General features: G+C 40.8%; 1 protein-coding gene across 1 annotated transcript in view; it reads right to left on the reverse strand.

The window, feature by feature from the left end:
• The window catches only part of LOC125690719 (H(+)/Cl(-) exchange transporter 6-like), a 75390-nt gene that overhangs the window by 23625 nt on the left and 34649 nt on the right, over positions 1–17116 (reverse strand). The window contains exon 12 of the mRNA XM_048939386.1: positions 10843–11009. Within this exon, the coding sequence (XP_048795343.1) occupies positions 10843–11009 (167 nt within the window). The remainder of the gene's footprint in view (positions 1–10842; positions 11010–17116) is intronic.

The following is a 17116-nucleotide window of genomic DNA, read 5'->3' on the forward strand; positions in this document are numbered from 1 at the left end:
CAGTGTATCTACAAATATTTATACTGACTGTAAGATGACAAGCTTCCCAGCATCTCCTGGTCCTGGCTCCCTCCATATTCTTAAATGAGGGGACATTCAGCTATTCAGTCCAATGGCCTTTTGATAGCATAGCACTTACTGTGAAATGTGTTGTTTGGGTTAACTGAACGTCTCTGTCACTTATTTCCCAGAGAGGATTGGAAAGTTATATATGTTTAGCAACTACTGTATGCTAAAGACAAATGGATTTCTCATAATCTGCTGGGAAAATGTCTCTACTACTTGAAAAATTGCAGAACAAAAAAAAAAAAAAAAGAAAAAGAAAAAGAAAAGAAACAGATAAGGAAGATTTTGTGTTTCGTAAAAGAAATGGAGGGGGTATCATGGGATGTTTGTAGGTTTTCTGCTAAGACCTTGTTCCTGTGTTTTTCCCTTATGAAGTTTTTCCTACCAGCACTGTCAGTATAAAATGCTACCATGTTAGAAAAATAGCTCCTACTAGAGTTGTTTATCGGAGAGCATTTAGTTTTAAAAAAATGCATTCTGTTGTGCACCAGACCTTGGGATAAGCAGATAAAGCTGTGTGTAAGTGTGGTCACTTGCTGGAGCTACTCAAAGAGCATCTTAAAAATTAATGCCCCAAGCACACCATGTTCTGAGTTGTAGGTAAAAACACAAAAGACATAGCTCTTGGCTCAGGTTTCACAGTGCAGGTCCAAAAACAAATTGAGATTGTAACTAGCTGCCTGATTTAGTAAAGAGCCATGTCTGACATGGGTCACTGCACCAAGGCTATTGAAGGGCAACATCCAATGGGCATGAGCTGTTATTTTCTTCCTATAGAAGAACCTTTGCTAGAAATGTGGGAGATCCAAAATCAGCTCATCCCTGGGGATCTGAACCCTCACCTCAAGATCTCAAAGATGGGTGCATGCTACAGTAACCAGGCTCTCAGGGAAGTGAGAGTAAATGCCCTTAAACCAAGGACATTTGGCAGCGCTATCAGTAAAGCAGGCCTCATACAGGAAATGTGTAGATGGCTCTAAAGAGACTATATATCTCTGAATGGTTGCATTGTGAACTACAAGTCACCACTGGTCATCATATATAAATGTTTCTTAAAAATTCTGTTAGTACAGCCCCCCCCCCCTTCTTTTGTGTGTAGCCATCCTGATTGCTGCAGCAGGTTCTTCACCAAGTGGGAGAAGCAAACAACATATAGTCATTTCCAAGTGTACATTTTTTCCAGAATTCATATTCCCTGTATCCTTGGAATTCTCTCCTCAGTCCTCCTCAGGATCGTGGCACTGCATTCCAAGCATCTATGCTGTACAGCAAGGAGCAACTCTGGGATACTGCATAAACTTCATCAGCACAAAACATCAGGCACAGCAACGCACCTAAGAGCCTTCCCCTTTCCAAAGAGACCTGTAAGATGCCTCTACATCTAGCTATGCAGTATTTTCTCTTCTAGTAGGTAAACACCTACCAGAGAAAAAAACCAAAATTTTCCTAAAAACTGAACGAGTAATAAATTCAATACCTGTATACAAAATATGTACCCCAAAGGCATCCACATTTACACATTATCCCTTGTATCTGTAGTCCTTGTGCACATACAGATGTGTATAGGTGAAAACAAAGAGAAAAACCTAAACAGGGTTAGGGTAGGCTGTCTTGATGTCTTATGCGTTAATGCTGGTGGACATACTACTTATTACTAGTGTATTCAGAATGGAATGACTCAGTTATCTTTGCATTTTCCAAGTTATTATCTTAGCCTGTAAGAATCTTTTTTTTGTAAGAAAGAAATCTTAAGATTGTGTGGACTCTGCCTGCCCTGGCATTATATCCAATCAGAAGCAAAGTCATTTCTCAAAATGACACAAATACAAGCAATTTAAATTCAAGTAAATGTTTTGAACAAACTTCCATAGGAATAAAGTGAGAAAAACAATTACACTGTGTGCTAAAATAAACGTCTCATGATCTTGCCTATAACTGAACAAACAGGAAAATTGATGATCTCTGGATAGATCACTGCAAAGCAACTTCCAAGGGAAATTCGCAAAATACTAAGTTGGCTCTTGCACTTCAAATGCAATGACATGATGAGTTTCTTGCAGACGTATGCCAAAAAAACTAATACAAACTGGAAAGAAGAGAGGAAAGCTCCTGTGAGACCATTTACATAAAAGCTTCATTCAGGGCCTCCACCCTCATGTACTGTACCAGCCACCTTAGCCTTTCCACTCTGCCTGTTCCAAGAAAACACTGACTAGTATGTTAGAAATGTTGGCTCAAAAATGTTTGGGAATGGACAGTGACAGCAGTGTATGTTTTAATAACCAGATAGATTATCAGATGATCTTTTGTCAAAATTATGTATGGAGATTTAGGTCTAACAGACTACAAACTGAGTAAACTAAAGCGATACAGATGGAAAAGTATATGAAAAAAAGAGATTTCTGATTGCTCAGTACCTCTGAGAATCAGTCACTTTCTAATGGATAAAAGTAGTTATTAAAAAATAGCACTGGTATCTGAAGATACAGATTATACCCTATTCTCGGTCCAGTAAATATAAGCTTGTGATGCTTACAGCCAGGATTCTGAGCAAAGGCACTCCTCCTTCCATGTGTACTTGCATTGGGAAATGCATTCAAACCCTCAAACTGCAGCATTCCCATTTTTAAAATACCAGCCCATTTCTTATACCACAAGCATATCAGGAACCATAATAAAACACTGCTAGTCACTACCGACTTTCTCCAGCATTCAGTTCTTGTATCAGTTCATGTTTAACATTTTATCAATGATCTGAATGCAGGAGTCGAATGCATCCTTACCAAGTTTGTTGACAATACTAAACTGGAAGGTGCTATCGGAAAGATGAGAGGCCTTTGCAGAGGGATCTAGGTACACTAGATGCGTATGAAACCATTTGTGTCAATCCTAGAACATCCAGGAAGGTGGTGAGCATCACAGTCAGCTTTCTTCCAGGATTAACTAAAGAAGCAGAGAAGCTCAGTGATCAGAGTCACTTTTCAAGATGCAAACTAGTGTCTGTTTCGTGATACAGCTAATGGCAGAAGCACTCCATAGGATCTCTGTTAAAAGAAGTCAGAGAAGGCCATATGGAAGGAAATGGCCTTGAGTTGCAGCAGGGTACGTTCAGGTTGCATATTAGGAAAACCTTCTCCAAAAGAGTGGTTGGACACTGGAACAGGCTGCCCAGGGAGGTGGTAGAGTCACCATTTCTGGAGGCATTCAAGAAACGTGGGGATGTGATAATTAGTGACATGGTTTAGTGGGGAAATTCTGGCGGTACATGGGCAGTTGGACTAGATGATCTTAGACATCTTTTCCAACCTTAAAGCTTCCATGACTCTATTTCGTGCTTTTTCCTTGTTGTAAATACATAGTTCATTCTGTCATGACAACCACTATGAGAAGTTCCTAACACATTTTTATGAGGATGTAGCAACACTCACAAGAACAGAAAAGGTGGCATAGACATCAACAGCGAAGAGAATTCATTTCAGCTTAAAGTGAACTCAGAAGCAGTCTCCACACTATAATAAAGGTAATGTGTTTACATGTAACTCAAGAACACCAAATACAACTCCAGTATAGATGAACATCTGTATTTCAATAACCAGCAAGGATTCCCCAGGGACTTCAGTGAGCTTTCAGTCAGAACCATCACTTCTTGAATGAATTCAAAGAGTTGTTCAATGACATCTTCATGAGATTGGCTGCTCTGCCAGCACAGCTGGATTTTCGGTAAGGTTGGCTAGCTTTAAGTGGAAACTGTCAGCGTCTGCCAACAGTGGCCAGACACCAGCACAGACTCAAGCAATTAGTGGAATACCCATCCAGTGGCTGGGGATGATGTGTGTACGTGTGCATGCTCCACCTGTGTGTAACCACATCTGAAAGCTGTGGTGGTATCTATACAGTCAGCAGCAGCTTGTCCTCCCAGGTGAGTCATTGGGGAGCCTCCTTCTAGCCATGTCAGCAGAAGCCATGTTGTTTCCCACAGCCGAAAGTCGCTACATGCATTTTTTGCATACAGTCCTATAGAAGCAGGAGTAGCTCACTCACTGCCAGACAGCTAGCTCTGAAACACAGGTTATTAGTTCCAGATGCTGCTTCAGTGCACTTCCTCCAGTGGAAAGTGTGCAGTAGTAACTTCTTTTGGTTTCACAGGACTCCCCAGAAATGGAAAACACATCAAAAGTCCATGTGGATTTGTCATCCCTCCCTCAACATCAAGCAGTCTGTAGTGCCAACTGAGACATCTGTGGAAAGACTTCTTCACAATCCAAAGGGACCTGTGTCACATTTGCTAATGGTGCTTTGACATATGAGGCCTGCCTCCCAGTGGGCCTTACAGCAAGAACCATAACCTCGTTATTAAGCTGTCCATTGAGACAGCACACCCAATGCTTGCAGCAGGCTTGCCAACCCCATGGTGGTCTCATTCACTTTTGACCCTGCTTTTGATAGGTGAAAGAAGTACCTTGAGTCAGAAACCACAGGAGAACAATTGCTTAGAGATTCACCATTTGTGATCTGTCTCTTTGTGCTTCTATATCTTCTCCCAGCACTTTGCCCAACTGCACCAATATCACCCTTTCAAAAAACTTAGAAGTTTGTTTCCCTTAAAAATCTCACAACAGAGTACAATATTCACTTGCAAATTCAAAACATTTTCTTCCTAGCACACAGTGATTGTGATCAGTATGCAAACAATCTGAGTATAACATACCATTTACATATTGAATACTGCAGGAGGGGTGGAAATCCAGCATAAATTGTTCATTAAAAAAAAATGCAGGAGAAGCTGAGCCTGCACATTTTAGACATATCAAAAAATATAGTTTCTCAGAGCCTGAAAACATCCCAGTGTAAAACACTTTGGGCTTGTGAAAAGGTAATCATGCAAATACACAAACACTAAGTTATTTACAAGTTCCTCCAAGGATTTCAGTCAGACAATTTGTTGGCTCATCTTCACCATGCTTGCCATTATTTTCCTGTATTCGTGCTTGCATTGTATACTGGGTTCTGAGGACTGCAGTGACGACCAACGCTCTTCAAAGTACAGGAGGTCAGCAGGGAGCTATTAGCCAGCCCATAGCCCTTTGTGTCAAAGGAGGGTGCCACTGGCCAGGCCATCACAAGCCTTGCTCTCAGCCAGCTCCATGCTTATTCCTTGTCTGCTCCATGTGACATTGGTGGCACAGCATTAGCTGCAGCTCTCATCTGGACATATTGGGAAAAGGAATGGCTAAGGGTCGGAAAGTTTTATTTTGGTTTGGAAGAAGAGTTGTATCTGCTGGTATTTATTGTAATATGGGAAGAGTGATTTGTTTTGTTTGTTCAGATTCCACTCTAAAAATAAACAGTAAGGCAATCAAAATCTTGGGCATCTTTGTATAGTTTTACCAATGTAAATAAAGTCACTTTGATTCATGTGGTACCTTTAGATAGCGGATTCATTAAACAATCAACATTAGAGGAGGTTGAAAATCATCTTCCAGAGTTCACAAGGCTTTTCCTTCAAGAACTAACAATACTTTACTAACACAACAGATTCTGAAAGCCACATGAGGTATGTAAGCATTTTCTCTGAGAAAATTGGGGAAAAAAATTGTTTTGACCAAAGCAATACAATGAAATTGGTCAGATCTGACAACAGAACTGCAAGTTCCACTTGGTCTCCTGCTTCTGACCACATAGCCTTCCTTTCTGCCTCATCTGAATATTTGTATTGATACTATTATCCTGTTTGCATGTGACGTTTTTCTAAGAGACATTATGCAGATTTGGACACTGAGATCACTTCATGTTAAATTTTAAATTTGGGATGAAATTTGATATTAAAAAAATTTGAGAAAACAGTGCCTCTTGTCTTTGAAGCTTGAAACTGAAAGGCCCTTTACATCATTTTTGTAGATCATTCACTGTCATTAAGTGTTTTTCCCCAAAATTCTGTGAAGGGAATAATCTGAAATCTACAAGCTAAAGAGCATCATTCATCACCACCTGTCAGAGAGCAAGAAGTACATCAGTAATGTAAGTATCCAGGTTAACATACACCTGCAACTCTGCCCAGCTGATAGTTCACCTCTCCTTCACATTAAGACAACCTTCTTCAAATAGGTCCATGCACACCAAATCCATGTGCACTTTTTTTTTAGGAACAGTTCTGGGTAATTTGGAGCCAAAAACAGTCTGAAGACCGGTGTACAAGGAAGCAAGGAAATACCAGCTTCTTTCCAGAATACCGAGACTGTGAAGGTAGAAAGGCTGGATACTCCCACAGAGATCTGGTGCAGGGCAGGAGGGCACACTAAGTCCTTTCAGCCATCTCACATGAGCACCACCAAGCCCATGCTAAAAACAAGGCAAGGTAGTGCAGCTACTCTTTATAAAGTATCAAGTTACATCTGGGCCTGCCACAGGATTTCATGGTTTTGTACAGTTGCTTTCCAGGTAATGGAATCATGCTAAACTCAACGCTCATAAGAAAAGAATAGGCAAAAAAGAAAAAAAAAAGGATGAAAAACGGTCCTTTGCTATGTTTGCTTATGCCTGACAGAGAACCGACTTAAAGTCCACATGTAATTTTAATAAATTTCATCCACATCTCAACATCTTCCCTCTATCATTTCTCCAGCAGCCAGACTTCTCCCCAAACAAAGCATGGCATTGTTACAGCAGCTCCCTTTTTCCTTTGTGCAGCCGGAACAAGATCCAGCTCCTACCACAAACACTCTACAAAAGGGAGACTGGATGCCTTCTGATCAGAAAACATTGCCAAGTCCACCCTTAATGATCACTTTGAGGATGAAAGTGCCAAGTGGCTGTGGGACACGCTGGCTTTTCAAGGAGGTGAGATGGGGTGCACCACATGCAACTTAGTGAAAAGTTTCTGAATGAACACTTGTGTCAGCAAGATGAGTGAGGAAATTTTAATATACCAGTTACTAGACTAGGCTCAAACCAAAAGCACACCCCTGAAGTCTGGTGATTTTCAAAATCCAAAGCCTCATCTAAAGAGTTTGCTAATTACACTGATTTCTGTAACAGGCCAAACCAGGACATTGGATTCCAAATAACCCTCCAACTTGGGTTGGCTCAGATTCGGGATCCAATGTCTGCGGTGTGGGAGAAGAGAAAACCAGAAGGGATAAAGGGAAAAAATCACCCTTGCTCCATGGATCTCTAATACAGGGCCACCTCTGATACACTTAAAAAAAATATATAATGAGACCACTATAATATATATTCCAGCCAAAATTCTTGGCTCCCAAAATCAGCTTTATATGGTATGCAATACAGAAACACCCAGGAGACGCTATAAGAACTTTGACAAGGCTAATATTAAGCTAGAACAAAACAGAACTACTGGCACCAGCTCCACTCAGCTCTTAAGTAAACTTGTCCCATTAAAAAGTAGCCTCTAAGATATTTTCTCTCTGAAGTGTATAGTAGCTTATAAAAAGCAGGAAGAGTTGCCAAGATGTAGATGTGTTCAAGTACTCCTTACCCTCATTAAAGAACATTCCCTGGCAGCCAGCAGCTCGGAGCATTCCAGTGAACCAGATTTTATAAGAGGGGTGTTTACGGTGGTGTAAGACGTAAGCTGGAAATCATGGTGCACCGTAGCAGCCGTGTACTAAATAGCTGTCTTTGGGGCCTTATCAGTCAGGGCACAGGATACGACTTGCAGGATGGTCAAGCAAATTCAGATATAAATGGGTATTAAGAAAACAAATGAGAAGGCTTTCTGCTCTGTAGGAAGAAAGATATCGAGAGATTCCAGTGCCTGCAGAGGAGTTAGGTAGTGGAAAACCACGGAGGACTTGGTTCTCAATTCCTCTGGTTTCATATGCAACACGGAGATGTCTTCAAAGCAAGCAATTACGTAATTTAGCTTCTTAATGTTCCCCCTTATTTCCACAGGAGTTAGGAGTTAAATTATTTTGTGGGTCTGGATTTTACTTGTCTCAATCATTTAAAGGCTACTTTCCCTTTTCATTTCAGCGTCCAACAAATCTTCTGCCTGGGGGCGTTGTTCACTGGAAGAGGAATCAACTAATTATCTAAAACAGAAGGTCTTTTCATCCGTAACACCTCTGAAGAAATAGGAATGAGAAGATCTGCATTTCTCTCTTACAGTATGAGTGCTAAGTACATACAAATATGTCTTGTTCTCTAGAGTTGCTCATTTTTCCTCCTTGCTACCAGCTAGTCACTGTTTTTCCAAAGGCTTTTCAGTTTCACTTGAAGAAGGATCCCCATTTTTGTGGCTCTAAAGCAAGCTGATAGTTATCCAAACCATTCCGGCTGCATACGGAAATACAATTTATCACCTGTTGATAAATACATGCTGTCAGTAGCTACACAGCTGACCTTATTCCTTGTCATGTTTGGGGAAATCCAGAAGTGCACGATTTGTATATTTTGTGATTTCAGACAATAGTATCATTGAAGAAAGAAGATGCTGAACCCGCCCCATATGCACCTGTGCTTTGCCAGAGACGGGATAAGTTTGTTGCAAGTGTCAGTAAGCTGCTCCATCAAGAATAAGGAAACAGCCTGTGCAAAACGACAGCTGGGTACAGACACGTGAAGAGTCCCAGAGTGGAATACTCCCACACAGACGTCTGAATACTCCCAGAGTGGAACTTAAAAACAGCAAAGAATCAGATAGTCGGAACAGTCCCTCTTTGATAAAAGACTGGAGAAGCAGATAGGCAGGCTCCCACAGCATCTTGTTAGCTGCAGACCAGTAAGATAGAAAGCAAATGAGATAACTTAGTCTGCATGGAAAATGCTTGAAAAGGAAAGTCCCAGCCTGGCACCTTTCTGTAGAATTTTGAGTCAAGTTTCAGAGATGCTCATAAGTGAACAAGAAGCAGAGATGTGGGAACATGAACACAGGTTTTTTTTGTGTTTTGTTGTTGTTGTTGTTTCTGTCAGATATGAATCTTGTTTTTGTTTTTGGCTAGGTAAAGTAACAATTTAGAATGCTTACAAAGACTACATGTGAGGCATCAAATGTTTAAATTATCACATAACTTTAAGAGGTGGATCATCAGTCCAGAGTTGCCTCAAGTCAATGTTCAGGATTTTGGGATGCCTAACTAAAAAAAATCAAGGAATTAAACCACATCTTGGAGGTCTAAGGTGACTGAATGGTGAAGTTTCATCTCCTTGGGGAAATAATAAGGTGACAAAGCATTCAAGAAATGCAGTGGAGACAGCAAGCAATGGGCCAGTGCCATAGCTTATTCAAACTGAGAAGATTTAGAGCAAAACTTGGCAGCCTAAAAGGTTCTGTAAAATTTTACCAAGCCGTAATACTGTGTATTTTGCTTTAGAGTATTAGTGTATTCTGTGACCAGAAATTTTCTTTAATATTCCTCAGGAAGAAGGGAGAGGAGTGGAAGGAATATTTGATTATTTTTATATGGACGAATATGTAGACAGCTAGATAGATTTGTCCTTCAAGTGAATAGGACCTTATTCTGAACCAGGAAAAAGCTACAATTCTTTCCATGGACCTATCATCCAACCGAAGCACCACAGGAAACTTTATGACTTCTTCCCCTCTGTTTTATCTGCCATGTTACATACAGAAGTCATCTATTATATCACAGATTGTTTTTATTTCCTCCTATCACATTGCTGGCTTTCTTTACCTCCTGTCAAATACAGTTGGATTGTACCCAGCATTCAATGTGCCTGCTAAAACATTCAGATTTGGCTACATTTAGGAAAAAGTTGTAAAGTGTGGATAGAACAAGTCACTAATATTTTTTATCTTCTAAAGAGTCATTTGAATACATGAGATTTTCCAGTAGAGTTTAATACTGAGAAAAAATGACAGCTGAAGTGCCCTACAAATAGGTTTGGTCATGGATGTATACTACCAAAATACCCTTAAGTAAAACAAAAACTCTTTATGTGATAAATAAATAAAATCATTTTTCCTTCCATTTTCCACCATGATACTTATTTCATTCATAGAGGATATCTTACAGAATTAGCTTTTCTGCATTCTTTTATAGAATATAATAATATAGTTATCATTACTTACAGACAAATGTGGACCCAGCATCTACGTTTAAGAGAGAAAATGATTCTTATTACTGATTATAAATGGATCAATTACTGGCTGTAAATGCTCACCAACAGACTGAAGTTTCAGATACTGGCTCACACACTGAAAAACACACAGGAATTGGTGGGTTTCTCCCACCTAACCTATGAAACACTTTTTTTTCCAGGCTATTCCTTCAGTCCTCAGTCAGTGGAGGTGCTACCAGAAGACAGTTCCTCTGACCTGTCTTAAATTGCTATCCTCAGATGGCAGAATTCTCTGCCTGAAAATGTGCCAAACACACAGGAAGCCTTGTCCAGTCATCCAAATGTTAGATAAGGCAAAATTTACCATAAAGGTCTGTGGTAGTTCCTCCACTCTGTGGCTTCTGCTCCAGAAGAAACAGTCAGAGCTGTCTGTGTAAACCTCAACTAGATTCCCCACTGGACCAATCACACTAATAAATAGAATCTAACTAGACAGTTCATGCATTATAGAGCACTTAGTGCCCTCAAGACTCTTGTGAAAGTGGTAATTTAGATCCTATCAAAAACTCTAAGAGAAAAGGATTCTCTACTGTTCTGTTCACACAGCACAGCACTCCAGGGGGTCCTTTTTCAGGACCAGAACCTTCTTTTGCTGCTTTGTCCCTCCAAGCTCCACCACTTGTAGGACACAAGCAGAACACAACAGAAAAAATTCAGCAACAAAAGAGACCTCACCGTTCTTTCCTGTGATGAACAAAAGGTTCCACATCCAAGTAAGGAATGCATTTCAGCCTCAGGAGGGAGCTGTACAGGGATGTGTTAAAAATATCACCAACCATCTTGGCCGTCATGACAGCCAGCATTATCAGCAGCAAGGACTGGACATCATTTGTGATCTCTACCTAAGGAGAAAAAAAAACCATTTTTTTCATACAACTGGTGACATCGGCAATGATTGCAGAGGACTGCCTACTTTTTTCACAGGGGAGTAGGAAGTAATTCAGATACCCTGCAGCTGCTATAAGTCGAAGGGCACTTTCCCTCCTTTCCAGAGATGGGAAATCTATCAACGCTTCCACCAAAAGGCCTTGGCTGATACAGTGACAGCTCCCCCCTCCCATTCCCATCATCTTGAAGCACTGTGCTGACACTGAAATTCATGTCTGAGTCCCATATTTCAGGTGGCTTGTGACAATTCTGCAGTTATCAGAGAAGGGTAAGTAGAGATGGAGTAGTTAGATTGTTTTAAATAGTTTGGCAGTGTGACTAATATTAAAAAATGCAAATAAACCCAAGTATTTTTCTTTCTTGCTGAGCTCAGGAGATATAAAATCATTTTCCCATACTGCTGCTTCCTGACAGAACAAGCTCTTTGTACTAACATCATCTTGAAGAATGCCAGAAAAGAGAACAAGGAGCTCTTGGCAGAAGTCCAGCTCAGGAGATCAAGAAGCAGGAACACTGCACAGTTACCATGCTCAGCAGCATCTGGCAGTACAAGGCTGGTGCAGACATCCTTTTCCCTGCGATCATGAGTCGATCAATATGGCACTGCAACACCCATTTTAGGGAAACAGAGTGCATGTGCAGATTATGGGGTAAAGTATCTAAGATAATATGTCTTACCTAAGAATATTTGCACTTTCTCTCTGCATAGTTAGGGTACGGTCAGATGGGTGGCAACATGTTTAGCATGTTTTAATATCTTATCCCCCCATTCAGCCGTTTGGTTTTGCTTCCACTGCTGGACACAACACCATATTGTTAACTCACTGCAATGCAAAGATTGACTAGGTTTTCTCATCCTGCAGACTTCATGAAGCACACCAATACAACTGCCTTTGAACAAAGGATTCAAAATGAATCATTGTATACAAAGTACAGAGTAACGTGAATGGACTTCAGTCTGTTTACAGCTTGTTTAGCTTGGAGAAGAGAAGGCTCCAGGAAGACCTCGTTGTTGCCTTCCAGTACCTGAAGGGAGCTTATAAACAGGAGGGGGAACGGCTGTTTAAGAGGGTGGATGGTGATAGGACAAGAGGGAATGGTTTTAAACTGAGACAGGGGAGGTTTAAGTTAGATACTAGGAGGAAGTACTTCACTCAGAGGGTGGTGATGCACTGGAACAGGCTGCCCAAGGAGGCTGTGGATGCCCCATCCCTGGAGGCATTCAAGGCCAGGCTGGATGTGGCTCTGGGCAGCCTGCTATGGTGGTTGGTGACCCTGCACATAGCAGGGGGTTGAAACTGTGTAATCATTGTGGTCCTTTTCAACCTGGGCCATTCTATGATTCTATGGATTCACAACCAAGTCAAACATTTTTCTTGGTCAAAATTACTGCGCAGAAATATTCTCTTTATGCTACTTTATTAAGGGTTTTATTAAAAATTTCTCTCTCCTTCCCATTATTTCCCCTTTTCTATTTTAAAATAAGAAGATTATTCATTGGCAGTTATCCCAGAATTAAATATGCAAACTTTCCTCCTAACATTAAACTTCTCTCCAAGTCAGACAAAGTGAATTGCAGTATGCTGTCATTTACTAGTCCTCATTAGGTAAAAACTGTTAAGTACTCCAAGCATCCACATTCAAAGAATGCCAGTAAACATATTTCTGCCTGATAAGCTGTAGTACATTTATCCAGGCTTTATATTTTCACCCTTGTGTCTTCATTCTGGGTTCAGAATGATAACATCAGGGATGATTTAGAGTATATGCCATGAGGGGCTCATATGGCACGTTCAGTCATGCACGACAGGGTCATGTAACTGTCCTTTCTGCTTGGACATAGCTGAGGATTTTTAATAACACCACAGCATTCTTTGAATGTCTCTTTAAACCTAGCATTTGGCTGTTTTATTTTAAAACACCAGGAACATGTCAGTTGAAAGGAAAACAGCAACTGTGGGATTTTAAGAATTGCTTCATCATATCTGCCACAATTCATTCACACAGATGGAGACTCTTTATTGTGGATTCCTTTTTAGGTTATTTTTAAAGAATCTTGCTATGGGGAACTCTTCTAGAATAAAGTAAGCATTAAAAATTAATATTAAAAACACTCCAAAAAGCTATAAAAGAACTCTAAAACTCTAACTTCAAAAACTCTCTAAACTCATACTCTGAAAACTCTCTCAAGTGATTATTTTAACCTATACTAAAAAAAAATTCCTCCAGAATATGATGAGATAGTATTCATTAAGTTGTGTGGACACATTACTACCATTCAAAAAATCAGTAGAAACCCTCTGGGGTTCCGAACAAGAACTGAACAAAACCTGAATGCAGACTAGAGAACTGAAGCCATGTGTTCCTCCGTTCTTCCAGGCACAGGAAGCTAGGCATCCAGCAACTGAGACATCTGCCAGAAAGGACAAAAGAAGCTGCTGCCATGAAGTTCAGCCCAAGCAAAAGGCCCAAGAAGGCTGATTATGGGATGTAGCAAGCAGACATTACTGCTTGCTTTGTCCAGAGCACCAGAGCATGTCTGATGCCACGAGAGCCTCAGGGTGCTGAGATGAGGAGAAGCACTGTTTGCTCATCCCAGAAGCTGCAATTGTGACCATCTCCAGAACAGTAAGAACTATAAAGCTGGCTTTCCAGGCTCCCATCCTTGCTCTTTATCCCATTTTATCCCTTCTTCCTACCCTCCCATCCTCTAGTGGGAACAGCCAAGCTGGCCTGGCCTGTGCTTTCTTCTTTTATTCTCTCAAATATTCAGCAGAATTTTACATCTGCTATTGAGAAACTCTGTGGCTGGTGCTGATTTTCCCCAGCATTGCAGCCCTCCTGCATGGGGATGGCTCTTCTCTACAGCACTGAGTATTTGCAATGCAAACACTCAGAGCAAGTGCCTCTAGGTTCAGCATCAGGCTTTGCTTCCTCCAAGAGTTAATGCTTGCCAAGCAGAAACGCTGTTTATCTTTGGCAGCCCGGCATGGCTGAGGTCATTAAAGAAAGACATGTTAAAAGCATTTTGAGCAATATCTTCTATATGTAAGTACATTGAAACTTTAGCCAAAACAGAACAACTAGAACAACTACAGTTGTCCTGAACTCTCACTATGGGTTGAAAACCCAGAGACAATTTTTGTGATACTGAATTGTCTTGGGAATATGATAATGGTAGAGCAAAATCTTAAAGCAGATGACTTAGAAATTATATAAATGATATATATTTGGAGCATAGCATAAAGAATATATACAATTATTTTAGAATGTCAAGAAAACTTTGCATGAAAATGCAATCCACTGTGAAACTTAAGATGAAGCTGTGTACACTAATTATAGATCAAGTTATCTGTGACACTAGCCTAGAGCAAAAGCTTTATTAAAGATCAACCTGATTCCACAACAAGAGAGCTAGAGAAAACCTTATGTCCTACCTTTTGGAGGTTTCAAGCTATAGAACAATGTTTATTAACTACAGAAACATATCAAATATGAAAATAGATGCTAGAGATCAAATCAGAAATGCTGGGGAAGGGAACTGCAACAAAGAAAGATTCACTTACAAAAGTGCAGTCACTCACATCGAGAAATTAAGCATCTCAGCAGTGAAGGAGAAGGAGGAATTCAACAATACTTGTCAAAAGTAGCTAAAAGCTAAGCCCATTAGTGACAAGGATGATGACAATGAAGCAGTAAAGTTCTCCTTAGGGTATCTTGATGAAAATCAAGGAAGTGCAGATTAATCCAACAACTGTGATACATTCAAGTCATCTTATACAAACACACAGACACCCACAAACCTACATGCACATATGTGCACTCTGTAACACTGTGTGAGCAGTCCCTGTGCAGAGAAGGGCCATCTGTTCCCTGCCATGAGAGACAAAGTGCAGAGCCTTGGGGCTCCTCTGCATGGGGAAGTCAGCACATGGTGAGCCCGGGTGTGAATTTACGGCACATTAACTACCCTGCACTAACTGCCCATTTGGGTACTCTTGGCACACATGAAGAGAAAAACATCCTTTGCCATCAAAAAGGAGCAAGCCTAGCTCACACAAAAGCACTCTCAGTAGGTTCTAGAAGTATCCACTTAGTGAATTGGTGCCAAGTAGCCAGCAGGCTGTAAATTCACACTGGTGCTCTCCGTAAGCCCATTCTGCCTGCAGACAGGTCCTGGTGAGCTCTCACCAAGCAAGCCCAGCCACATCCCAGCACCGCTAGGAGCTCATCTGGTCCAGGGCTGGAAGACAATGCGGCCACTCCTTTAACACCCCTGTCTGCTCACACAACTTCCTAAAGAACCTACAGAAGGAACAACTTACACAGAGCACTAGGGGGAGAGAGAAAATAAAGGTGACAAAAGCAGAGGGAGGGGGAAAATTGGGGCAGCCACTAAACGCCTTCAACTCTTCAGCAAAGAAACGTGCTGTTTCATTTATTGATATTCGTTCCAAGCCTGCGTTTTAGGGGCTGTTCTTTAGGATGCAATTTACACTCCGTGCATATTGCCAGATTTTTTTTTTTTTTTTTTTTTCCTTTTGATCTTACGGGTCCAGCAGGCTGTGCCAAAAATTTCTTAGCCTAGGGCACCCATCTCTACAGAGCCAGCAGCATTAATAGATGCTGGAAACAGTCGGCGCTGACACTTCATACATCAGCAGCCCAGTAAATTGCACCTATTTTTTTCAGTATTCTCTCTATATACAAAATATTGAAATATGTCGTTTGCACACACATGCATGCAGACCACAATTAATTGATTAGCACAGTTATTCAAAGCTCTTTAAATGTCCTCTTTGTCACTGGAGGCACTTTTCAACAACCCCCACGGTCCCCAGTTTCTCAGGCCTCCACATCATTATAATCCGTTAGCCACCTTCATGTTAGCTCAGTTTTATTATATAACACATAATTATGCATTTCATTAACAGCATCACCAGGCACGGCACATCAAAGAGAGAACGGCAGCTGCCCAGGAAATTCAAAAAGATGCAGTTTACTTAAAGCTCACTGTTAAAAAATGCTGCCCCCCACTTTTCAATCAAATGATAGTTAACATACTTCAAATGTTTTATTCCAGCTCAGAAAACAGGGGCCAAACAACCTCGTTAGAGGCAAGGCTGCTGATAAAGTGAATATTCCATGAACCCTTGGTATTTCCAATAACACACAAGAAAAGATTGCTAGCCAGCAACACGGCGCAACCCAATTTTCTTTATCAGAAAATCACTTAGCAAAAGAGCTCTCTCACTATTTGCAGCTTGCAGTGACAAATGCAGAGGAGAAGACGTATCAAATTTTTTAAAAAGAAAACACATCCTCAAAATGATTTAAAATATGTTAAAATGGAAGAGCTGCCTGGCAAACTGAACAAATGAAAGACAAACCCTCCTTCTCATGATATAATGATCACCATCTTGGGAAGAGGTTAACTCCAAAAGAAATATTTTGTCATTTTTCACAAGCTTACACACACATAGCTGAAAGGCCTAGAATTTGGAAAATATTCGGGAAAGAAAAGGCATAAGGCAATGTGTCTAAGAGTGACTTAAAAAAAAAAACAACACGAGAGGTGGGAGAATGGAAAGAGACACAAATTCTCAATGCTGCCAACCAAACCCAGTAGTTCTGGAGTTAAAGTTGTAGCTGGCACTAAACAACAGCTCCAGGCACAGTTCCCAGGGCTACAAATGATCAGATTTTGTGGAAGATTAGACACTTCCCCAGGAAGACACCTTTCATTTTCCTCAGATGCGGCCATAACTTCTCCAATTGATTCAATACACCAAGAAAAAAATCACCCATGGTCAACAGAACATTCCCAAAGGGTAGAGAGTTTGTAGTCTAATCATTTGTTTCTTGCTCAGGAGCAAGTGCCAACAAGGTTGTAAACATGGACTGACATGAAGAAGGGGAGCAGAACAATTCCCTGTTCACTGCAGCAGATGTTCAAGCAGCTTTCTTCAGAATAGAGATTTGTGGAAATAGCATCTCCTTGGACTGCAGTTATTTATACTCTCACAGCCATTTCATAAACAATGCAGTGTGGCATTTCGGT

The sequence above is a fragment of the Lagopus muta genome, chromosome 3 (genome assembly GCF_023343835.1).
Source record: "Lagopus muta isolate bLagMut1 chromosome 3, bLagMut1 primary, whole genome shotgun sequence".
NCBI classification, from domain to species: Eukaryota; Metazoa; Chordata; class Aves; order Galliformes; family Phasianidae; genus Lagopus; species Lagopus muta.